We start from the raw sequence: 23,093 nt of genomic DNA, 5'->3' as shown, positions 1-23,093 counted from the left end.
CTTGCCGCGTCAAATTTGGATAAAATCCTGAGCTTTCGATGACTACCTCCGTCATCTTCATCAGGGGTAAAACTGACTGTCGTGGACCAGTGAGGCTTCCGCTTTTATAAGCAGTGGACGGCTTCTGATTGACTGGATAACGTCATGGTGAAAACGGAGGTGGTGGCCTCTATGTCCGTAGATTTTGTTTCCGCACTTTATCCAGCGTTGCTTGTAGCGCCATCCATCGCAACAGGCGGAGAACTGGGAGGAATGTAAGAAGTCTCCCTTGCGCTCTTTCTTTATCAGCTGCGCGCATCCATGCTTTGGTGAGTGCATATCCGGAGTCTCTGTTGAAATTATTTTCACATAGTCTAATTTCAACTGCTTCCCTGATGACAGAGTCCCAATAGTTTGAAGTGTGAGCAAGTATTCTTGTTGTATCGAATAGAATCTTATGTTTATTTAACAAACTGTGCTCAGCCAACGCTGATTTTTCTAGATACCTGTATTTCAGGTGACGCCGACGTTCCACACAGCAGTCGGCAACAGTTCTTATAGACTGGCCCATATAATTTTGCCACACTCGCAAGGAATGCTGTAAATTTCCGGTACTCTCAGGCCGAGATTATCTTTCATGGGTCGCAACATTTCCTTAATCTTCCTGGGTGGCAGAAGACTGGTCTGATTCCCTGCCAGCTCAGGACTCTACCGATCTCTACGATATATATGTTACATGGAAGGAAAAGGTCAAAATAGTGGAAGAAACAGTTACTGAAGACCTGATGCTAGGTGAAAACAATATGATAAACTGGAGCATCCTACAATTTAGGATGTCATGGATTCGGTGTTAAAAGTTCCATCATGCATATAAAGGACAATATAAGGTTACAGCACAAACTCCCAAACACGTTGGAACTTTAATACATATATGGTACGCAACATGGCACATGTAAAGAAATATTTTACTAGAGATCTGTCCCCCCAGAAGAAGAGGAAAATAGGAAGTAAAATTAACAGTGCTGATGAAGTAATTAAGTGTAATATATCTAACTGCCAATAATGGACATGTCAATACTGTATTGGTATATTAATTTGACTATGTTTCCTTCTATTTAAGTTTATGAATGTTTATTGTGACTCTTGTAATGGACATGTCTAAAAATTAAGAGTATATGTAGTTTAGTGACAGGCTGCTTTGAACATATTCAGTTACACAGCCTCTTATTTAGCCTGTTGTGTTGAAAGCAGAGCAATTCAAGAGATAGTAAGTGTGATGGGTTGTTACATGCTAAGAGCCAGTAAAGCGAGGTGCTGCATTTGACTGCAGAATGGCACTGCGGAGAGCAGCCTGATAGTGTGGTGAGACTTCAGGCAGTGAATGAAGCAGCCAATGGACTGGAGAGAATTCAACAGCCAGCTGGATGTCTTCAGCAAGCACAAAAATCGGTCCTATCAGCCAACAACAACAGGGGCGAGCCAGCTGTCAATAGGTCACCTAGTCATCGTGTACGTAACATAAACCTGAGTGGCGTGGAAGAAGAGTGAGCTCGCAGCACATTACAGTGGTTGAGAGAGAGAGAGAGAGAGAGAGAGAGAGAGAGAGAGAGAGAGAGAGATAGAGAGAGAATTAATGTTGCCAAGCTAAGAGGGCACCACTGCCATTTTCAATTATTTTCAGTCAGTGGCGAATTTTCTTTTTCAGTATTGGGGAGGATTTTTCTTTTATTTTCAAAATCTCACTTGGATTTTGAGAATAATTAGTTGGGAGATAAATATTGATCCTGTACTTGATGGATCAAATCTATTCTTACATTTCTTTGCTACAGCGCAGCAGCATCGCTGACAGAGATGCCCCATAGTTCTAAAAGGAACAGGCTGGCACCTGGAGTCATAGGGCATGAAGGAATGAGTCAATTGCACCAGTGCCCTCACACGAGTAGGACACATATGTATGAGGGAAAAGTGTTTGTGGTAAAACATAATTTTAAAGCATGGCTTCATTTCTTATCAGAGGAGTTGACAGGTAATTAAAATGCGACCATGCTGCAAGGAATTGGTAATGATAAACTCATATAAACTTGAGGCAAATGAGTGACTGTAATAATAGTGTGAATGCGATCAGAACAAGTATGGATGTGACACTTTAAATTAAAGCGAAATAAATTAACTGTGTTGCCCAAAATGTTCACATATTACAATCTCTTCATTATTATCTACATCGATACTCCGCAAGCCACCCAACGGTGTGTGGCGGAGGGCATTTTACATGCCACTGTCATTACCTCCCTTTCCTGTTCCAGTCGCGTATGGTTCGCGGGAAGAACGACTGTCTGAAAGCCTCCGCGCGCGCTCTAATCTCTCTAATTTTACATTCGTGATCTCCTCGGGAGGTATAAGTAGGGGGAAGCAATATATTCGATACCTCATCCAGAAACGTACCCTCTCGAAACCTGGCGAGCAAGCTACACCGCGATGCAGAGCGCCTCTCTTGCAGAGTCTGCCACTTGAGTTTATTAAACATCTCCGTAACGCTATCACGGTTACCAAATAACCCTGTGACGAAACGCGCCGCTCTTCTTTGGATCTTCTCTATCTCCTCCGTCAGACCGATCTGGTACGGATCCCACACTGATGAGCAATACTCAAGTATAGGTCGAACGAGTGTTTTGTAAGCCACCTCCTTTGTTGATGGACTACATTTTCTAAGCACTCTCCCAATGAATCTCAACCTGGTACCCGCCTTACCAACAATTAATTTTATATGATCATTCCACTTCAAATCGTTCTGCACGCATACTCCCAGATATTTTACAGAAGTAACTGCTACCAGTGTTTGTTCCGCTATCATATAATCATACAATAAAGGATCCTTCTTTCTATGTATTCGCAATACATTACATTTGTCTATGTTAAGGGTCAGTTGCCACTCCCTGCACCAAGTGCCTATCCGCTGCAGATCTTCCTGCATTTCGCTACAATTTTCTAATGCTGCAACTTCTCTGTATACTACAGCATCATCCGCGAAAAGCCGCATGGAACTTCCGACACTATCTACTAGGTCATTTATATATATTGTGAAAAGCAATGGTCCCATAACACTCCCCTGTGGCACGCCAGAGGTTACTTTAACGTCTGTAGACGTCTCTCCATTGATAACAACATGCTGTGTTCTGTTTGCTAAAAACTCTTCAATCCAGCCACACAGCTGGTCTGATATTCCGTAGGCTCTTACTTTGTAGGCTCTTACTTTGTTTATCAGCCGACAGTGCGGAACTGTATCGAACGCCTTCCGGAAGTCAAGAAAAATAGCATCTACCTGGGAGCCTGTATCTAATATTTTCTGGGTCTCATGAACAAATAAAGCGAGTTGGGTCTCACACGATCGCTGTTTCCGGAATCCATGTTGATTCCTACATAGTAGATTCTGGGTTTCCAGAAATGACATGATACGCGAGCAAAAAACATGTTCTAAAATTCTACAAGAGATCGACGTCAGAGATACAGGTCTATAGTTTTGCGCATCTGCTCGACGACCCTTCTTGAAGACTGGGACTATCTGTGCTCTTTTCCAATCATTTGGAACCCTCCGTTCCTCTAGAGACTTGCGGTACATGGCTGTTAGAAGGGGGGCAAGTTCTTTCGCGTACTCTGTGTAGAATCGAATTGGTATCCCTTCAGGTCCAGTGGACTTTCCTCTATTGAGTGATTCCAGTTGCTTTTCTATTCCTTTGACACTTATTTCGATGTCAGCCATTTTTTCGTTTGTGCGAGGATTTAGAGAAGGAACTGCAGTGCGGTCTTCCTCTGTGAAACAGCTTTGGAAAAAGGTGTTTAGTATTTCAGCTTTACGCGTGTCATCCTCTGTTTCAATGCCATCATCATCCCGTAGTGTCTGGATATGCTGTTTCGAACCACTTACTGATTTAACGTAAGACCAGAACTTCCTAGGATTTTCTGTCAAGTCGGGACATAGAATTTTACTTTCGAATTCAATGAACGCTTCACGCATAGCCCTCCTTACGCTAACTTTGACATCGTTTAGCTTCTGTTTGTCTGAGAGGTTATTACAATATTATGGAAGGAACCAAGTTATAGAACAGTGTGGGAGAATAGACAAGGCATGTGCTGTGGGCAAAGGTTCAGAACTTTATTTATCGACGCATGTATGTCTGGGGTAAGGTCATCCTCCAAAACCGGCTATGTATGAATGTCCGGCACCTTATTTTCCAAACAGCTAGACCACAGCAAGCAACAATTAAATATAAATTAATAAATAATAGTGTGGCATGTTACACATCACAAGAAAGGAATGAAGTGCTGCAGTAGCTTTGGGCCCCTTGTTTACCCACCAACTCACTAATGAGATAGCTGTGAGCCCACTGAGGGGAGATCATTGGGGATCTTTAAGTAATCAACATATATAGAAACACAAACAAATCTTTAACAATCAGAAATCACTTGAACACTGGGTGGGAGGAGGAAGGAATGTGTGGGTAAAAATGTTATTCTGTGGAAGAGTAAAGGTCCTCAATCACAAAAGTTACCCATAAAACTCGTTATTCATCAACACTGTTTTTTATAACATGTGCATCAAAGTTAACTTGTCCTAAGACACTGACATAAGGACTCTAAACAATGGCTGTTTGTTTTCCCCCCACCTGCAGTGACCCTTTAATCACTGACTGTTTCCTAGTCCATTCCAATAGTCAGATTAAAATAATTTGTCAGCTTTGAAAGCCTTGGAATTTAATTGATCTAAACAAATCTTACAACATGACACGGACTAGCCACTGCCAAACGTCAGACCACATGCAGTTTTCAAGTAATGCAGTGTAGACACAATCTGACAGCAGTCCGTTCTCCTTCTGCTGAGTGATGGGCAAGTTGGAGAAGCGCCAGTGCTGGTCACCCGCCACAATGTGCTGTTTGAGCTTTAACAGAGGGGCAGCTGATAGTACTGTACTGCAGTGTGACAAATATCAAACGACAAGTTGTTTTAGTCACGGAGTACTCCCTTTGACTGTTACATCATATTTCTTGTTTTCGTGTGCCCCCTAAACTGCTTACTGATACATCAACACCTCGACACTTTTGTAGCAAGAGGTGCATATTACTTTTTCATAATGGGCTGCTGTGGGTGTCTGCAAGCAATGTAACAAAGCATAAACTAACTTCTATTCTTACACAGAAGAGAAATTTTCTCTGCTGGAACAACTATTCAAAACTATCCAGGGAACTATAACATATTAGGGCATTTTTCCCTTCAACAACTTCTTTGTTAGATGTACATTGATATCTCTCTCGAAAGCTGCAAATTTTGTGTGTAAGTTGAATCCTAATATACACTTTGAAAATGATCCTGCAACCAATGGGAGCTATTCATACCCAAAAATGTATCCTGATAGGAGGGTTTGCTCTAGTGTACTGCAAAATATCTAAAATATATCTGAGACTCTTCACAAGCTAAGGTGCCCATTGGCCCCAGACTTTGTGAATACTGACATTCACATGCTGTAAAACCATATTCGCAACGCAGTTTCCACAACACATCTGTGAGCACTTCATTTTTCAACGACAATACACTGAGGTTTCAGCTCCACACACTATGCACTCACAGTAAACAAGAAATTTATTATTTGTCAAACTAGAACAGATAAGGTATATTTTATGATGCTGAATGGTCAACATATCACAGTAAGGTAAGTACTTCAGATTTCTCAATGGGGTAAAAGGGTAAAATTGACAACAAACATGTATTGAATGGCAAAACAGATATCTGAAATAACATCAAGTGGGAAAATGGCATAAAAATGTGCAAATTGTATAGAAGCGCTATTCAGAGAGCAGTTCGAAGATACATGTCCAAGTAGTGTCAAATGACTACAAAATATTGAAAACAACATACCTTTTTTAAGTCATGTCAAAGAGTGCATGTATTTTTGGGCTTGGTGATCTAAAGCTAAGGCAAGAGTGTGGAAACAGAGGTTGTAGGACGGAATCAGGTTTGGATCACAGAAATTTTCAATCTGCCTGTAATCTAACCTTCACCTCTCAACAACGTGACAAGCTACCAGGATTGACAAATGGTTCAGATTCAATGTTAAGCTTTGGTCTCCTTTCCCTCATTGGATAATTGGGATGTTCAAGATGATTGTAAATGTAAAGAGACTCAACTATGTTGATGTTAGAGTTATTTTGGTATGTTCAATTCGTAATCTGCACAAGGCAATGCCTTCCTCATTGAGCTTTGTAGCAAAGTTTGCCTTAGCAGTGTGTCAATGGTCCATAGTTAATTGTATCGTGTACTTAATTGCCATTTGTCTTCTCGTTTCTTCAGGATGCAGGGTCTAATGTGTGCCCTCAGTTCATCAGTTGGGACATTGAATTTGAGTGCTTCCATCCCTGTTGCTTCTTTGGCTAGTTTGTCAGCCAGCTCATTACCTGGAATGCCAACATGGTTAAGGAAAAAAAAGAAAAAGCACTGTATGCTGAGGGCACACAGTTCGACAGTTTGTCATGGGTGGCAGAAGAGACCAATGGATGTTTTGGGTAGCACCTACCTATTGTTCGCAAAATAATGAAAATCTGTCAAGGAAAAATTATCACGTTTTGCAATGTTCTATGTATGGCGATCAACTCTGCAGAATGTATGCTGCATTCTTTTGACAGAGAATATTGTTCTCAACTGCAGTTGTTTACGTATGCATAGAAAACTTATTCATTATCTCCTGAGCTGTCTGTATAGGGCTGTTCATCCACTGATGCAACACAACGTTTTGGCTACAGTTGAAGGAGAATTGCATCGCACATTCTTTGTCCATTGATGCAACTTTTTTGCAATGGGCAACCATCTCAAAAGTGCTGAATTTTGTCAGTTTGCTCAACAATGCCAAGCTATGCAGTTTGTAATTTTCTCGTGGCATATTGGTAGTTGAGGAAGCTTCGAAGAAAACAAATTCTGGTTTCATCCTCTCATTCACAATAATCAGACATGTTCAGCTTTTGTATTAGTGCAAGTAAAATTCAAAGGAATTTATAGAATGTCAAAGAAGCTGAGGAGCTGGCTGAAAATCTTTGCTCAATCATTACAAAAAAGGACATAAAATGGAGGAAAAGTATTTCAGTTGAAGAAAGATCACTTATTTTGAGGTAAGGTGCATTTATTAATCATTATAAAGTATAAAAGAAATTTACCGTGAAGCAAATGTATTTATAAATTTAAGCTCATTACAAATGTTATAATTCTATTGTATTTAAAAAAAAATTTAACACAAAGACATGAAAAATAACAATGTGAGTTCATAGAACTAAACATTTGGGCTGCCTGCACCAAACTGCCACCAATTGACTGATGGGTACTGGGAATCCTGGGAAGTAAATGGTTCATGGGATGTGGCACACAGAACTGAGGATACATGTTCGTGAGTTTTATATGGAAGAGGTGTTTCACGCAGTCATCTGTGGGCACGGAGATGACTGACGAGTTGGAGGACTCGAGAATACCATCTGTCAATAGTACCACTTCACTTCTGAACAGACAAAATTGTGTGTCATGTTTTTCACATCTGTTACTGAAACATGTTTACTCAGACTGTCTTCTGTGAAATTAATCTGCTGATTACAAAAGTCTATAAAAGCTTTATCGGCTGCAGATGTTAGTGATTAGACTTTTACCTTCTTCACAGTATGTTTGGTCTTCATTTCAGAAATACCGAGGTAGGCTGAGACTTAGTGCTGAGTTATGATGCCTGTATTGGAGTTTTATTATCTGGGGAAGCATATTCATTTGATAACTCATTGTCATCATCAATTTCTTCTTCATCATCACTGATATGTGCACTGCTGAGAGCCTCACTTTCTTGTTTGGGAGCTGGAGGCAAACTTCCAGCAACATCTGCTAGCTTAAGGTTTCATGACGAACTAGAAACTGCAGCTCCTTATACAAATAATATTCTTTCTTTCATTTGCCGCCACTACAACCTGGTTTTGACTCCTTGAAAATACAGTCCCCATTTCTCCATGTTTCTTTACAGAAGGTAATTAAAATATAAAGAAAAGTACATTGTTTTAAAAAATTCTTTCCACCAATTTGTTTGTACCTACATCAACTAAAGCTGCCCTAAATTTCAGATGTGTATCAGCAATGGTATTGGAGAAACAGGTACATCACTTTTTTCAGTGTTTCAATGTTAATTTAATACCATTAAAAATACTGTAAATATTAAGTAGTATTACTTTAAGCACAGTGTTTTCAGTTGCCAAGTTTCAGTTTTCTAAGTTTCATAACAGCTCAAGAAAAAATTATAAAATTTATCAGTGCAATTTCGCTTACAACTCCTCTTATAAGAGATAGTTTTGTTTTAGGCACTTGGGAAGTGGATGCAGTCTCCCCTCACTATCATTTTATTTCATTCATGGGAATTGTACCATTGGAAGAACAACAAAGAAATTCTGCGAAGCTATTTGGAACACGCTGCAGAAGCAATGCATGCCAGCTCAGACAAAACTCTCTGGAAACAAACAGCATTTTCAGTCTCTTTGGAACTACCTATCTGCATAGGCATGATACATGGAACCCACATACACTTTTAAGAAAATTCTTAGAAGCGGACTAACAGATTTCAGCTATAAGTCATACCATTCAATCATGCTGATGGCTGCAGCCAATTCCAATGGCAAATGTCACTGTAAATGAAACAGGATATCTTGGGAAGAAACGGTGATGGTGGAATTCTAAAAGCTTCAAGCCTGAACCACAGGCTACAACAATGAACTCTTGGTTTGCCTGAACCTTGTACCTTACCTCATGACATTACAAGACCAAAGTTCTCATTTTATTTTGTTGTTGATGAAGTAGTTCCTTTGCAAAAATATCTCATGCAACCATTTCATAAAAAAGACAATCACCTCACATGGATATTCAACTGTAGATTGAGTCAGGGTCATGCATTGAGTATGATGAGCCTGCATTTTGCAAAATTTAATAACTTGCAAAAGAATCTCAACAGTGAGTAGCTGTGTGTGTGTGTGTGTGTGTGTGTGTGTGTGTGTGTGTGTGTGTGTGTGTGCCCGCTAGAAACAGAGAAGAGAAAACATATTCAGTAAGCAAATATGGCTTTGACCAGGATTACAAAATCTTTTAACGCAATATTTCCTGACACCAAATATTGCTTTACCTTGGCTATGGAAGTATTATGTTAATAATAATTAAATCAAAATAAAAACAATTATCAGCTATGAAAACACATGATGATTTTTTTGTTGCTCTAATAAAAATACTTCACAATAATAATTAAAAAACAGATAACACTGAACAATACATTATCAACACACAGTTAAATTGCTGTACATCGCCACGATATCATATGTACACTGTAGTGATACATCCCATTCCCTAAATAAGAGGTATAACATCCTTAAATACACATGTCAGAGAGTAATCGATAAGTGGTGAGCACCTTATTGTTGGGAGGTGTTTTAAATTGTAGATGATGATACCAGAGCTAATGATCCAGCGAATGTATGGAAGTGGGTAGTAGTCAGACAATCGTACATGCTGAGGTGGAGATAGTATTTCCATAGAGCAGGCAGTGCAGAAGGAAAGAGCTCTATGAAATCTAAGAACACGAAATCTCAAAGATAATAAAGGTATTATACTTGTTAACTACCTGGCTGAATATCAGATTTGTTATGTACATAGCACAGAGAGGCAGTATACAGGTTGGTAGCTGTCCTCATTTATCATGTATTGAGTTCTAATTTTGAAGATAATATAAGAAGGTGAATTGAATCTCACTTTTTACTTAGGTGGTGAGGTGAGCAAAAAATGAGAAGTTAATTTTCTGCAGCTTTATCCGCAGTCTGTAAGGAGGTGAAGTCTGAGCCAAATTTGGGGACAAAGGCACACAGATTCAAGACACAGGCTAGTTGGACTTGATTAATAATACTTAACAGCAACCGAATATTCAGTAAGCAACATTCATTGTATATAAAAGGAATGTTCAAGTGGCAACTTATTTATGTTGAAGTGGTAACTTACTAAGTGCTAGGTGCACGAGGTGAAGTAGAACAAACCATCACGCAGCTCAAGCCAACCTGAAACACTTCAATGCTGATACTACTGAAATAACTACCAATGTACTTACCACTCGCATCAGTTTCTTTTCCTACAGTTTCTCATGCTTTTTCCACAGCAATTTTGTTTGAATATACTGGCAAACTGTGACTATATAGACACGGATGACTCTCCATTGTTAAAGCCAGCTTAGCACAAATTACTTGGACCCAATCTGACATAACTAATCACCAAGAAAGAATACCATGCGGGAAGTCACACCAGAGTTGTGACGCAACTGCCAGAGCAGTTGCATTGGACGTGGTTGTATGGGAGTTACGCACATACATGTTGCATTGCACATGGACCGCAGTTGCGCCTGTGGACAAGGTACAATGCAGCACAATGGGTCAGACTCTGAAGTGACAGCTGTCCAATGCTCATACATTTCCTTGCAGGTGTGTTGCACCAATGGGCAAACGGCCTAAAGGAGATTTAACATGTGAATACTCTTGATGACTGAATAAAGCACACAGTGATAAAAACTGGAACTTTTATTGTCTTTGGTGCCACAACTTAGGTCTATCTTTACTTCTGGTTGGGGAACATACCATGGAGGTGTTTGTGGTGGAGTGTTGCATACTGATAATTGGAGGACGTTGAAGTTCGTGTCTGATGTCTCCCAGCCCTACACTGCCAGATGTTCTGTTACAATGTGTTTCATGAGTAACTTGTCTTTGAATTGTGGAATAAAATTGAATGCCAAGGCTGATTCGTTATTTGATTAATCATGATTGTGTGGTTAAATTGTATTTCAGTAACGGTATTCTTGCTTCTACAAGAAGGCTATCAACTGAACTTTTTTGGAAAGTTCCGGTTGCAACATGGATCCCATTGTGGTGGGCAGGGTCTAATATTTCTAGGATGGTCAGTGCTGCTTCTGTAGTCCAAATAGGATAAAATGAGTTCTTTACAAAATATTAATGAAACTGTGATTCGCACCCCAGGTACTGTCAGTGAGGAAGCGGAGAGTACCGAGTTCCTTCATGCTGGAAGTCTTGAGTTGTTGCGTATGTGGCAACCATATAAACTTATCATCAAAAAGAAGTCTTAGAAAATGGTAGTGGTCCTTTATTTCCATTGGGTTTCAACATGTACTTCTCACCAAGGATGGGGAGGCCGTATTCTACAAATGCACACAGCTCTTGATTTAGTCGGAGAGAAATGGTATTCATGGTTTTGTGCCCATTTTCTTGCTTTCCATATAGTTGTCTGTAGTTGGCATTCTGCTTTACATAGTGATATGGAGCTATAGCTTAAACAAAGATCAACTAAATATAATTCTGGTGTGACTCTGTGCCATCACATCTTCAATGCCGTTTACTGTAATTGCAAAAAGTGTGGCACTGACCCTTATGCGACTCTACTGCCCTGCATGTATCTGTTACTAAGGGTCAAGCCAACCCAGGCTCTAAATAGTCGGGGGAAAAAAAACACACACAGATGATGACTGGTAAATTTCCTTGTAAACCCTATTCATGCAAATATGACAAAATGTGAAAATGCCATGTTGTATCAAACACCTTGTGTAAATCAAAAAAAATACTGTACCATATGTTGGTGGTGCACACTATTTATTAGTTCGTTATGAACCGGCTTTAAGCTTTCTTAAGCCACTGTCAGATAACAGATTGTTATTCATTATCCTCTAATTTTTTATTTGATGTTAGTTTGATAAGTTGAATGGTATGACAAAAAAATTACAAAACTGTCAAACATAAAGGTTAAAATTTTTTTATTGGTCGATTTGAAATGGAATGACCTATTGTTTCGAGTGTAGTGTTTATAGGAATTTGTTCACAGAAGGTGTTTAATCTGAGAAGTGTGTGAACACCTCTGGCTGCTTGTTCTGTGTTTGTTCTGCTTTACCATGTTTGTTATATCCTACATAACTGTCCTCAATGAAATGGCAATACCTATTAGTCGAGACAGCCATATCAATAGAGCCATTACATTGATGTAGTTTGAAATGTTTCATGTGTGAAACATGAACACTGATTCCACATATTCTGAAAAAGGGCTCTCCACACAGATGCCACCTAGCCACAGCAAAGGTCATCTAGCTTAAAGGTTGTTGACAGGAGTCCCAATGCCCCAAGAAGTTGGGTATGTATTTCTACACATGCATGGGGAGCTAGCAGCTCAGGCATCAGAAGTGTGATCCCTGTGTTGTCACAAGCCTATCGAAGTGGTACATTAATGATCCCTATCAAATTAGACTGGCTACTGCATTGGCATTTAAGTGCATAAATGAGCCTAGGTAGTCACTGTGGGCAGGGGATCTTTAGCAGCGTAAAAAGTTTATGCTATTTAAGCTATTCTTTCCCACCCGATAAACACTATAGAAAAATTTTCAAAATGGAGGTCAAAGGCAAAATGGGACCAGAAATTACTCCTGCTGAAAAACTGATGCAGAGGAAATGCATAAAGATGTAAAACAACAGAAGCTAGACACAGAGCTGGGTTAACATCAAACACTGTCACCATGGGAAGGGATACAGGAGAAACAAGGACAGTCTGAGATGGGGGATTCCAGCACAAGAAAGGAAGTAGGTGCTGCACAAGGGGCAGATAATTGGGGGATTTTAGGGACACCCAAGTCACATTGAGCCACATGCAATCATTATTACTGCTGGATCCATGTGGACCTGGCTATCACAGATGCAAGAATATATCCTAAACTCACAGCAACTGAAGAGCTTCCTGAAGTCTAAAAGTAGACAGGTAGCACCTGACAATCTGCAACAAAGCACTTCAATACACTACAATTACTGCACTAGCAGGTATTACCTAACATGAGTTTCCAGTCAAATTACCACAACTTCATAAACTGTTGTCTGACATTTTTAACATTATTTCATAGTTATAAATCAAGTGTCGCACGATACTGTAAATGATCATACTGTGACCTGGAGACAGATCACAAGTTTGGAAGAATTTGAATCGAGAAACACTGAACAGGAAAGTGCAATTATAGGCACCACTTTTGATCAAACTGCTGTCACAATTACCTGAGCTAATTTTCAATGTGGCACCACTGAAATCTGTATACCAATTGCTATTCGCAGTAACTATGACAGAAATTTTGATCTATACTTCAGCAATGAGCCTCTAAAGAGTACCTACCACACCCTCTTAAATACTGTTGATGTTCCTCTCCACAAAAGTAAATTTGTTGGAATTAAACATGGGCGCATGAAACTTACCATGTGGCGATCATGTTACATTAATGATTTTATGATATTTTCCACTGTTGGAAAATGTGATTCATTCAACCTTTACCAGTCATACCATGCCAAGTGGTATAGAGCTCCCAGCATGACAATCACAGATTTTGCTGAAATGTTGTGTGAACATTTAGACATGTTCCCGATGAACATAGGTACAGTTTTACTTTTGCCAATGTAATACTTGCAGCAACATACTCATTTGTTTGATCCCAAAATGTATTCCTGAGTTTTTTTGGCAACTTTGTGACACAATACCTCTGGCAATATTTTCTTGAAAGAAACAAAACTTAGCCATCTTTTAAAACTTTTTGCACTATTAAGCAAAATAATAACAGATTTCTTGAGCAATTTTCATATAGATGATTTGAAGCAAAGTCAGCCAAAAAAACAGAAGCTTGGAAAAAAATGCAAAGTATCTCTGGAAGCAATTGTGACATAAATCTGAAACTTTGCGTGTAATAGCTTACCAATACAAGGTCTTAGAAAATAAAATTTCATTCTCCCACTGCTTTCCAGCAGTTTACAAAGTAAGGGAAAACTTTACATTTCTTATTTTTTGCAAAAATGCCCCACTTTTACAAGAAGAGTATTCCGAAAACTCTTTTAAACCAATTTCATTAGAAAGCCAATTTCTAAACCACCAAAAAATTAGATTTGGTTTTGCAATGCAAGCATAGAGGCCCTAAAAAGCAATAACAAGGTGGATGTGAATTAGAAGTGTGCCCATATTCCACAGATACTCAAATCTGATGTCTTTTTTATGTTCTATAATTGTTTAGTACCCTCAAGGAAAGGTAATATCAAAAGATGTTGATTACGAAGTGAGATTGAGTCAGAACAACTCAGGAGGGGGAGGAGGAAAGTGTGTCTTTTGTCATAACTCCTCACAACATACTTCAGCCTGTTTTTCTGCTACGACAACTACAGAAACAAACTGGTTATAATTTCAAAACTTCTGTACATTACCAAGGCACTGCAGATAATACCAGAAAAATTATTGCATAACAGCTGCAACATACACCCTATAAACTGCCTTCATGTTTTACACTACTGTCACATTGTGTGATTTTGATAAAATTCACAGCAGTCTGCCAGTTTTTTTTTCTTTTTTTTTTTTTTTTATAAAACTTATGCTATAAAGAATTCTGGATATATCTTTTTTATTGCACAATGCTACTGATTTGCTAGTTTAATTCTGGTTTAAAATATAGCATATTTGTGTTTACGTGGTTGTAGTTCATGTGAAACATTACTGTACTGATAAAATATTGTATAAATGAGTTACAGTGGTCTATGGATGCTTAATCACTGCAGGTTTCTTTTAAAGTGAGAAAACCAGCTTTCTCACTGCAATAGAGGCCACACTCAACAGCTGTGCAACAGCAGCTGCCAGTGGGTTAATTTACCAAAAGGGTTCCAAGCCCAATAAGGGCTTCTTTATACAGGATCCTGATCTTGATGATATATTTAAGTGTTAAGAGTCTAAAGCTAGAAGAGGTCTCTTTTACAATCCTACACTTATGTTTACTTCACACCACTATTTTTTTTTTTTCAGGTTTCATTAATTTGCTGTCTAACGTTAAGATGAGAACCGCACTGCAAGCCACATGTCACAGATGATGCTGGAATAATTTTAATAATATGCTATTCTGGAACACAGGATTTTCACTCCTTGATTTCATTCAATTTCTGCTGTGCTGATGAAAGCAAATTTAATGCCATTTTGCAAACTGATAAAACATATCAGGTCAGCAAGTTTCCAAATAATTCATTATCTTTTCTGGCCAAAATTAGTGACAGTGATGAAGGTGACCTCAGACCTCTAGCCACAGCAATATTGATGGTAGGCAACAAAAACCTAACTCATCTGTCTGTGAAAACTTGCAAGTCCAGTGCCCTGTAACTCCATAACCACAAAGAGATTTGAAAGTGGGTGGATTAGTCTAATCTGTCAATAGCTAGGCTTCTACTATACCATTACACATGTAGCAACTCTCTGGGTCACTTTAAACTATTTTTTAAGGAACAATTTTCGCTTCATCTGTAAAATTTAACAAAATGGAGTTATCAGCTGTTCATGGCCTACCATTGGTATGCTGCATGCATTTAACACGAAGAGTGGTGAATTGGAAATATCTGTGGAGCTTCCACTGAGTAGAAGTATGCTTTAAAAAGCTTTATGCACCCACATGGCCCAGCAAATTCATTTCATTGGCCACCAAGGAGTGAAAAGTGCTGGGTTCTGGAACAGCACATCACATCACATCAGCACATTATCACACTTATTCCAACATCATCAGTGACATCATCTGGCTGGCAATATGGTTTTCGTCACGAAATTCAACGGCATGTTAGTGAAACCTGTAAAAAAATTAAAGTGGCTTGAAGTAAACTTAAGCTTAGGATCCAAAAATAGACTTTTTCTAACTTTGGCCTCCAACATTTAAATATACCATCATGCTTGTGATCCTGTGTAACAAAACCCTTGTCGGGCTTGGGAACCTTTGATACAGAAACCCACTGACAGCTGTTGGGCATGGCCCCTATGGCAGTGGGAAAACTGCTTTTCTCACTTTGCTATGGACTTCAAATAAGAAACTTCCTGGCAGATTAAAACTGTGTGCCAGACCAAGACTCAAACTTGGAACCGCATTTCACTGTGAGAACTTCAAATAAATTTACATACTGTAACGATGATGTAAAACTTTTCAGCACTTTGGAATATGTATGTTGCAACTGTTACGCAAGAATTTTACTGGTACGATCTCCAATACCTTGGTAATGCACAGTTAAATTTTGAAGTTTATAATCAGCATGAAGCTGCAGTAATCATAGCAGAATAACAGACTGAAGTATGTCATGATGAGTCATGACAAAAGACATCTTTCTTTGAAGCTTTTCTAGTTACTCATGCTTTATCTCACTTCCGAGTCATCAACATTTTTTTTTTATATTGCCTTCCCCGGAGATTACTAAACAATTTTAGAACATAATCAAAGATGTCGGATTTAATTTGAGTTTCAGCAAAATATGGACACATTTTCAGTACATCTCCATCTTATTATTATTTTTTAAACTATTTAACAATAACCATTTTGGTGTTTAAAAAAAAAGCCAATTTTGCCCTCCTCAATTTGTAAACTATGAGAATGCAGCAGGAGAATGAAATTTTATATTCTAAGATCTTGTACTGGTAAGTTATATGAAAATTGCTCAAGAATTTTGTTTTTATTATTTTCCGAGAGTGCAAAAGGCTGTAAAAGTTTGCCAAGTTTTGTTACTTTCACGAAAATACTTACAGACACATTATGTCTCAAAGTTAAAAAAACTCAGGGGCTGCACTGTTAAATACTGTGCTACAGGGACAAACAAATGATTATATCTCTGTAACTATTATATTGGCAAATGTAAAATCTTACCTATGTTCATTGGGAATATGTGTGAACGTTCACACAAAACTTCAGCAACATCTGTGATGGTCATGCAGTAACTTTTTCCAAAATTACATCACTTGGCCCTATGGTGTCTCTACAATTGGCCCAGGGGGAAAAAAATTAGCAGTTTTGTCTAAGGAACCATTCTGACATTTGTGTCAGTGATTTAGTCAAAATACTGAAAATTTACAACAGGGCAAATGAATAGGGATTTGATTCCCATTCCACCTGCATTTTACCACAGTGTGCAAACCACAGTAACACCCTGTGTAGCTGCAATCTGTATATATAAGACATGGCCATAGAACTGAAGGCAATAAATTTTCTTCTTCCAGCCACTGCGACAGCCACATCTCGACAGCTTTTATCTGGTGTAAGTTTAATTTTTTAATTTGTGAGGTGTGAACCACAATGTCATCTACTTTGATTGAGGGCTCTCCTCATGGGCATCACCCAGTCACTGTGCTGTCCATTGCTCAGAGTCCATTGGCTACTGTGTTGGCTTCTGGGCCAGAGGAGTTTTCCGTGTATTGAGAATGTGTAGGTGACCACATCATGAAAAAGGTGCAATCCTTCCCAAACAAACTGCTCTACTATCGAAAATTTTGACAAAAGAAAGAAAGGTGAGCAAAAAACACGAAAGTGAGCAGTAGACTTTAAATTGCAAAAAGGATAACAGATAAAAGTAAAGGATACAATTAATGTGAGAAACTGAGGAAATAGCCAGATTGGTAAGACATTTTTGAAGACTGATTATGCATCACACACTATCAAAGGAAGAAACTGACAAACCTACATTTAATTCACTTAACTGATAATTTCAGTTCTAAGTGGGAATCATAAAAGTGCTATTGTTTGGAACCAGCATGTGTTACAATTTGCACACCTGTTTTTGAAGTTTTTGTATGTTTGACAACCATGTCTATCAGTATGCAACAAGAATTAAAATGCTATGTCAAATAAAACTATTTTTATTCACACACTCAATATGTGAAGATATGTTAATGGAACTGGTTTAATGTGTGGAATTATTTTCCATTTTTATAAAATCCGTTTCACTGAAAAACTGAAGTTCACCGTTATATGGAAAGTAATACTGCACAACACTGATTAAGAGAAAAAGGAAAATAAAAGCAGTTTATCGGGAAAAAATCTTTTTGAATTTGGTGAGGTGCCACTGTTTGCAGCCTGTCTCCCAGGACAGGAATGTTTCTGGATCGAACGTAAAAATATATGTTTAGTACTTCATTTAATACATCTTAAATGCAGTAACACCTGACACTTCAAAGAAAGATTTTTTTCCCTTTTTCCTCCTTGAACTGATATGAATTGTCATCTGAAACTGAAGTCCAGAACTAAATTGTGCTTACAACATGGTGACACTGCATAATTTTGACTTCATGTAGAATCTATCATGACCAAAAATACTCCCTCTAGATGTCACCTACTTATATAAACAATGGAAAACAATAATTTTAAAAATTCAACAAATAAAAAATATGTTCTTTCTGTTTGGTGAAACTGAAGCAAAGAAAGGAAACAGAAGTTCGTAGCATGTTCATTAAGTACATATTTTTTTCTGATGGCTGCTCTGGACACAAATGTAACCACAATGATTCAATTTTCCCTCTCTCAGACTTTTGGCATTTCAACAAGATAACACATTATTTTCTCGAAAGAGCCGATCTGCTTCTTACCAATGATCAAGACTTTAGATTTTCGAACAACAAAGATAAAACTTAAGGAACACGGTCACAAGAGGATGAAGCAATTATCAAAAACTCATTAAAAGAAAAGTCTCTCAGCCATGGAAACACAGAAAAGTTGTTGGTGCCCAACCCAAAGTTATACTTTCAACCAATAAATACATGTGTGCCAGTGATGAGGATGAAATGATGAGGAAAACACAACACCCAGTCCACGATTGGAGAAAATATCCAATTTGGCTGGGAATCGAACCTGGGCCCGCTGCATGGTAGGGAAGCACATTACCACTCAGTTGAGCAGGTGGACAAATACATGGAATTTCGGTGTGATTCAGAACACAAGGGACCCTCAAAAAGCTTCCCTGCTTTCTGTTATCCATTTGAAGCTGTGAATAAAAAAGTGGGACTACGTCAAAAAATATTTGAATAATATTGCAACCTTTCAAAAATTATTTAAAAATCACCCCAGTGGCCCCACAGAGTATAAACAAAGACACTACAAATGGTAATTTTTAAACCTTATCACTTTCATATAATATTTGTTGCGTTATTTATCATATGGCATTACATTTTTTGGCTTGTCACTTCGTATGGCGTTTACGTCAAAAATTTCGACAAATGCTTCCAGAGAAATGTTAAAGCCTGGTATTTGCTGATCTTTAAATCTTTGTTTTTACTGTGGAAAATACACCCAGAATGACAAGTTGAATTCCATCCAACTGATCGATATATATGCTCAATACTGTTGTTAGTTTTAAGATGGTAGTTGTAATTTTTGACTTACCCATAACATTAACTGTAATTGAACAATATCACATAAGTGTTATTTGAACTTATACCAGCATGGCTTACTGTTTAAATTGGTGGCATTATTTCATATGGCATTTACGAATTAGTCACCCCGACCCAAAGTTACCTACCTTTCAAATGTCTTCACTGCATGTTCAGAAATCAAATACAGAGTAGAAGTTAACAAAACTGAAACAGTCCACAACAAGTTGTACCCAATTTAAATACACACTGAACTCAACAACATTCCAATTAACTTATAAGCCCGAACTAGGAAACAGTTAGGTAGTGTACTGCCCTTGTATTTGTTGTAGTTTATGTACGATATATGCACATAACAAGCACTGAAATACACCGAGACTCGTCCATTATCTAACATATGTTTTCGAAAAGTACTCTGCAGTTTTTGTTTTAATGATGAAAAGTGTACAGAGAACGTAAACATACCAGAGCACTTCAGTTCATTATTACCACAACACGTATTTGGCATTTACATTCACTGGCTTCGAAAATTCATAACCCAATTATTACCTTTTCTGCACCATTAAGTGTGTTGAAATTACATGATTACTGCGGCCCCGATGTATCAGAATTTATCAGATGCTCATTTCAACACAGAATTATTTCCATTTTATCAATAGAAGAAAACACACAATTTAAACATAACAAAAATAGAAATTACTAAATATTAAGTGCGGCAATTTATCAGCTGATCAAAATCATTTCATTACAGAAAACTGGTAAAGCAGTCTAACGTATCTCTCTGCTTACAGTCAGTCAAATGTGAGGAAGGCCTAACACTAATTATTAATTGTGCTTGTAGTGCACTACAAGGCTTTCTTGAAATGACCAAGCAATGATTTCTATTTATTTGATTATAACAAAAAATATTTGCAAAACTTGTTCAGTTACTTATTATTTCTCTAATAACTGAAACCACAACATGATGATGTAGTTTTCAAAATAGTAGGGTATGTGCGCTAACTGCATAGGCCTTTAACACAAAATATCAAATCACGGCCAATCTACAAATATTTCAGTAAAAACACAGCATGCCATACTCTAGCCTAAATATCAACAAGTGGATAATAAAAGTGTTCTGTTCGAAAGAGCAATCAATATAAATGAAACAAATGGTTCTTGTTTCAACAATAATGTTCAAAATATCACTGTGGAAAGCATACACAAATAGGCTAAATGTCAGAAAAATACAGATGCTGACATTTTGTTCCCACAAGTTTGTTGGTTTAAACAGATACTAATTTCATACTTATGTAATATGTGTCATTTTTTCGCGAATTACTCAAGATTGTGCCACAGTAGATCTATGCCTATACCCAACCTCATTTTTACAGTCAGTTTTCCTGCTACAATTGAAAAAATATTTGAGTGGTGAAGCAAGGATCACATTCTTATAAAACTACTAGTTGTATGATCAATGACTCTGCAAAATTGATAAATCAAGGGTTAGAAACTACAGGTGGCACAAATGAGAAAGTTTCTAAACATTCGTCAGCAACACAATGAGCTAAACAAATTGATCTTATAAATATTATGAATATGAGAGGAAATAGTGCTAAACACTAAACAGGGTAAAATAAACTACATGTATCATGCCAAAAAATAGTACTAAGATTTAAGCGTAATAAAACACACAGAACCTACCTATGACATCCTGCAGGTGTTCCTTCAGCTGCCCGACAGTGCTATCTAAACCAAAACTAATATCGTATTTCGTCTTGTTGTATATTACTTTGAAGTCCACTTTTTCAACATTCACATCACCATCAGGAACAGTACCACTTTCCTTTTCTGTCTCTTGCAAACATTCTGCATTAGGCCTACAGTTTTCACTACTACAATCACCCTTTTCTGCCCCTAAAAATGCAAATAAAATGAAAGTAACCCTTCAGTCCTACTATGCGTTATAACGTACAAACACTGGGAAAAAACTGCCCATCAACTATGGCGTAATATTTCAGCCGTAGCGTCCTTAATGTGTAAATACGAAATTATAATCGGTTACAACTTAAAATTAATTTTAATTTTACAATAAAAATCGTCTAGCTTTTGTCCTGATATTACTCTAAAATGACATGCACTATTTGAAAAGCTGCATGACTGACAAAGGATTGAAACAGCAGATAAAAAGAATTAACTATTGGTCTAATTTGTTTACATTTTAAAACTACGCTGCCGAACAGACGAGCAATCGTATGAGAAAACGCTACAATAGATCACTATGCAAATAAATATATTCATACCAACACACTCCATATTGGTTAACTTATAGTTTGACGAAGCTCAACCAATCATTAACTTGAATTTCGAAATGCAGTATCTTCGTTGTTTATTCTTCCGAGATGCAGTTCTTCTAGATGCCGAAACAGATGATTAGTGCCGGAAACTAAACATAAATTTGAACTATTGTGCCTGGACGCTTACTGGTTAACAGTCTCAGAAGATGTTTTCGCTACTGCAGAAATTAATTAGAATTTACAACTTCATTAATGCACAACACACACATGCACTTTTACGGCAGAAATAGTCAAATTCTGACAATTGACACGTTGGCTGGACTGTAAGAAAAATGAATGACTATTAAATTTCCATCTTTGTCTGACTAGGCGGCAAAATTCAAACGACAATGGAAGTCCATACCGTAAATATTCATACCGTGAGGAGTATGAGTCCCTTATTAAAAAGATAAGACCAGCTGGGAATTATTTTCGCTGCAAGTATAATTCTCATTAAAGCCTTGAACGCTTCAGCCCCTCGATGCACAACATCCCAAAAGAGAGACGTTCATTGAACTTCAGCGAAATCGTCATCACAGAGCCTGGATTTTGAGGTATAATGTTTAACACGTACCTCAAGCCAATGCGTGCTCCTGATCCAGTTCACATGTTCAAAAATAAATTTTTATCTAGAGAAGAAAAAGAAAGACAGTAGAACTTCAACGGTAATCACAACATTCTGAGATTAAGAGGAATGGAGTGTGAAACGTTTGGTCGGACAGGCAGCAATGGCACAAGGTCGATGTTCCTCTCCGTAATCGGATAGTCCTCTTCAGCGCAATAACTGAAAGTAATATCAGTTAACGCTGCATGTGCTTCTCATTGTAACAAAGGACATTTTTATTCTCAGTCTGATCCAAATGTGTTTATTTTCCTTGTTTCCAAAACAAAAAGAAGTAATTATAAAGAGTAAACCCAAACTATCTGCGGTGGCACTGAATAATGAAAGGCCTCTATACAAATTATGAGAGCAGAGTTAGTTAGTTAGTTGGTAGTTTCATCTTCTATGGATTATTTGTAAGATTAATCGTAATGATAGGGAAAAAGTCATTTACATTCACATTACATACGATATTCAGTGTTAATATGGCTACATGCTGACCATTTAAGATTTTTTTAGATGTAGTTGTGAGCTAGTTGATTTATATGTACCAGCTTTTACACCTTACAAAAGTAGAAATTATTGTACAGAACAGAAGGAATTGTCAAGGAGAAACTTTTGCAGTCTGTTCCAGATTTAACTTGTCTGTCAGACATTTTATATCATTGGGAAAGCGATCAAAACATTTGATTGCAACACTGTACATACCTTTCTGTCCTGCAGACGGCCTTAATGTGGAGTAATGACATCATTTCCTCTTCTGGCTTTGAAAATTTTATACATCACTGTTCCGTTTAAAATGCAGTGGATCATTTACAACAAACTTCATGAGGGAATAAATACACTTTGAATCAGAAGTCAAAATACCTACACCCTTAAACAAATGTTTGTGTGTAATCACCACTCATTATTCTTACAGCATCTTTTTGAGCAATGACGA

The 23,093-nt window shown here is 37.8% G+C and overlaps 1 protein-coding gene across 1 annotated transcript in view; it reads right to left on the bottom strand.

Moving 5' to 3' along the window:
- The window catches only part of LOC126473947 (ubiquitin domain-containing protein UBFD1-like), a 59,353-nt gene extending 37,524 nt beyond the window's left edge, over positions 1-21,829 (bottom strand). Inside the window, exons 1-2 of the mRNA XM_050101308.1 lie at positions 21,520-21,829; positions 20,921-21,133 (exon numbers count right to left, since the gene is read on the bottom strand). Of these exons, the coding sequence (XP_049957265.1) occupies positions 20,921-21,133; positions 21,520-21,532 (226 nt within the window). The 5' untranslated portion in view covers positions 21,533-21,829. The remainder of the gene's footprint in view (positions 1-20,920; positions 21,134-21,519) is intronic.
- Between the last annotated feature and the right edge of the window lie 1,264 nt (positions 21,830-23,093).

This window comes from Schistocerca serialis, chromosome 4 (genome assembly GCF_023864345.2).
Source record: "Schistocerca serialis cubense isolate TAMUIC-IGC-003099 chromosome 4, iqSchSeri2.2, whole genome shotgun sequence".
Taxonomy (NCBI): Eukaryota; Metazoa; Arthropoda; class Insecta; order Orthoptera; family Acrididae; genus Schistocerca; species Schistocerca serialis.
Note: the sequence above shows the minus strand (reverse complement) of the source record. Positions and strands in the feature narration are given on the sequence as shown.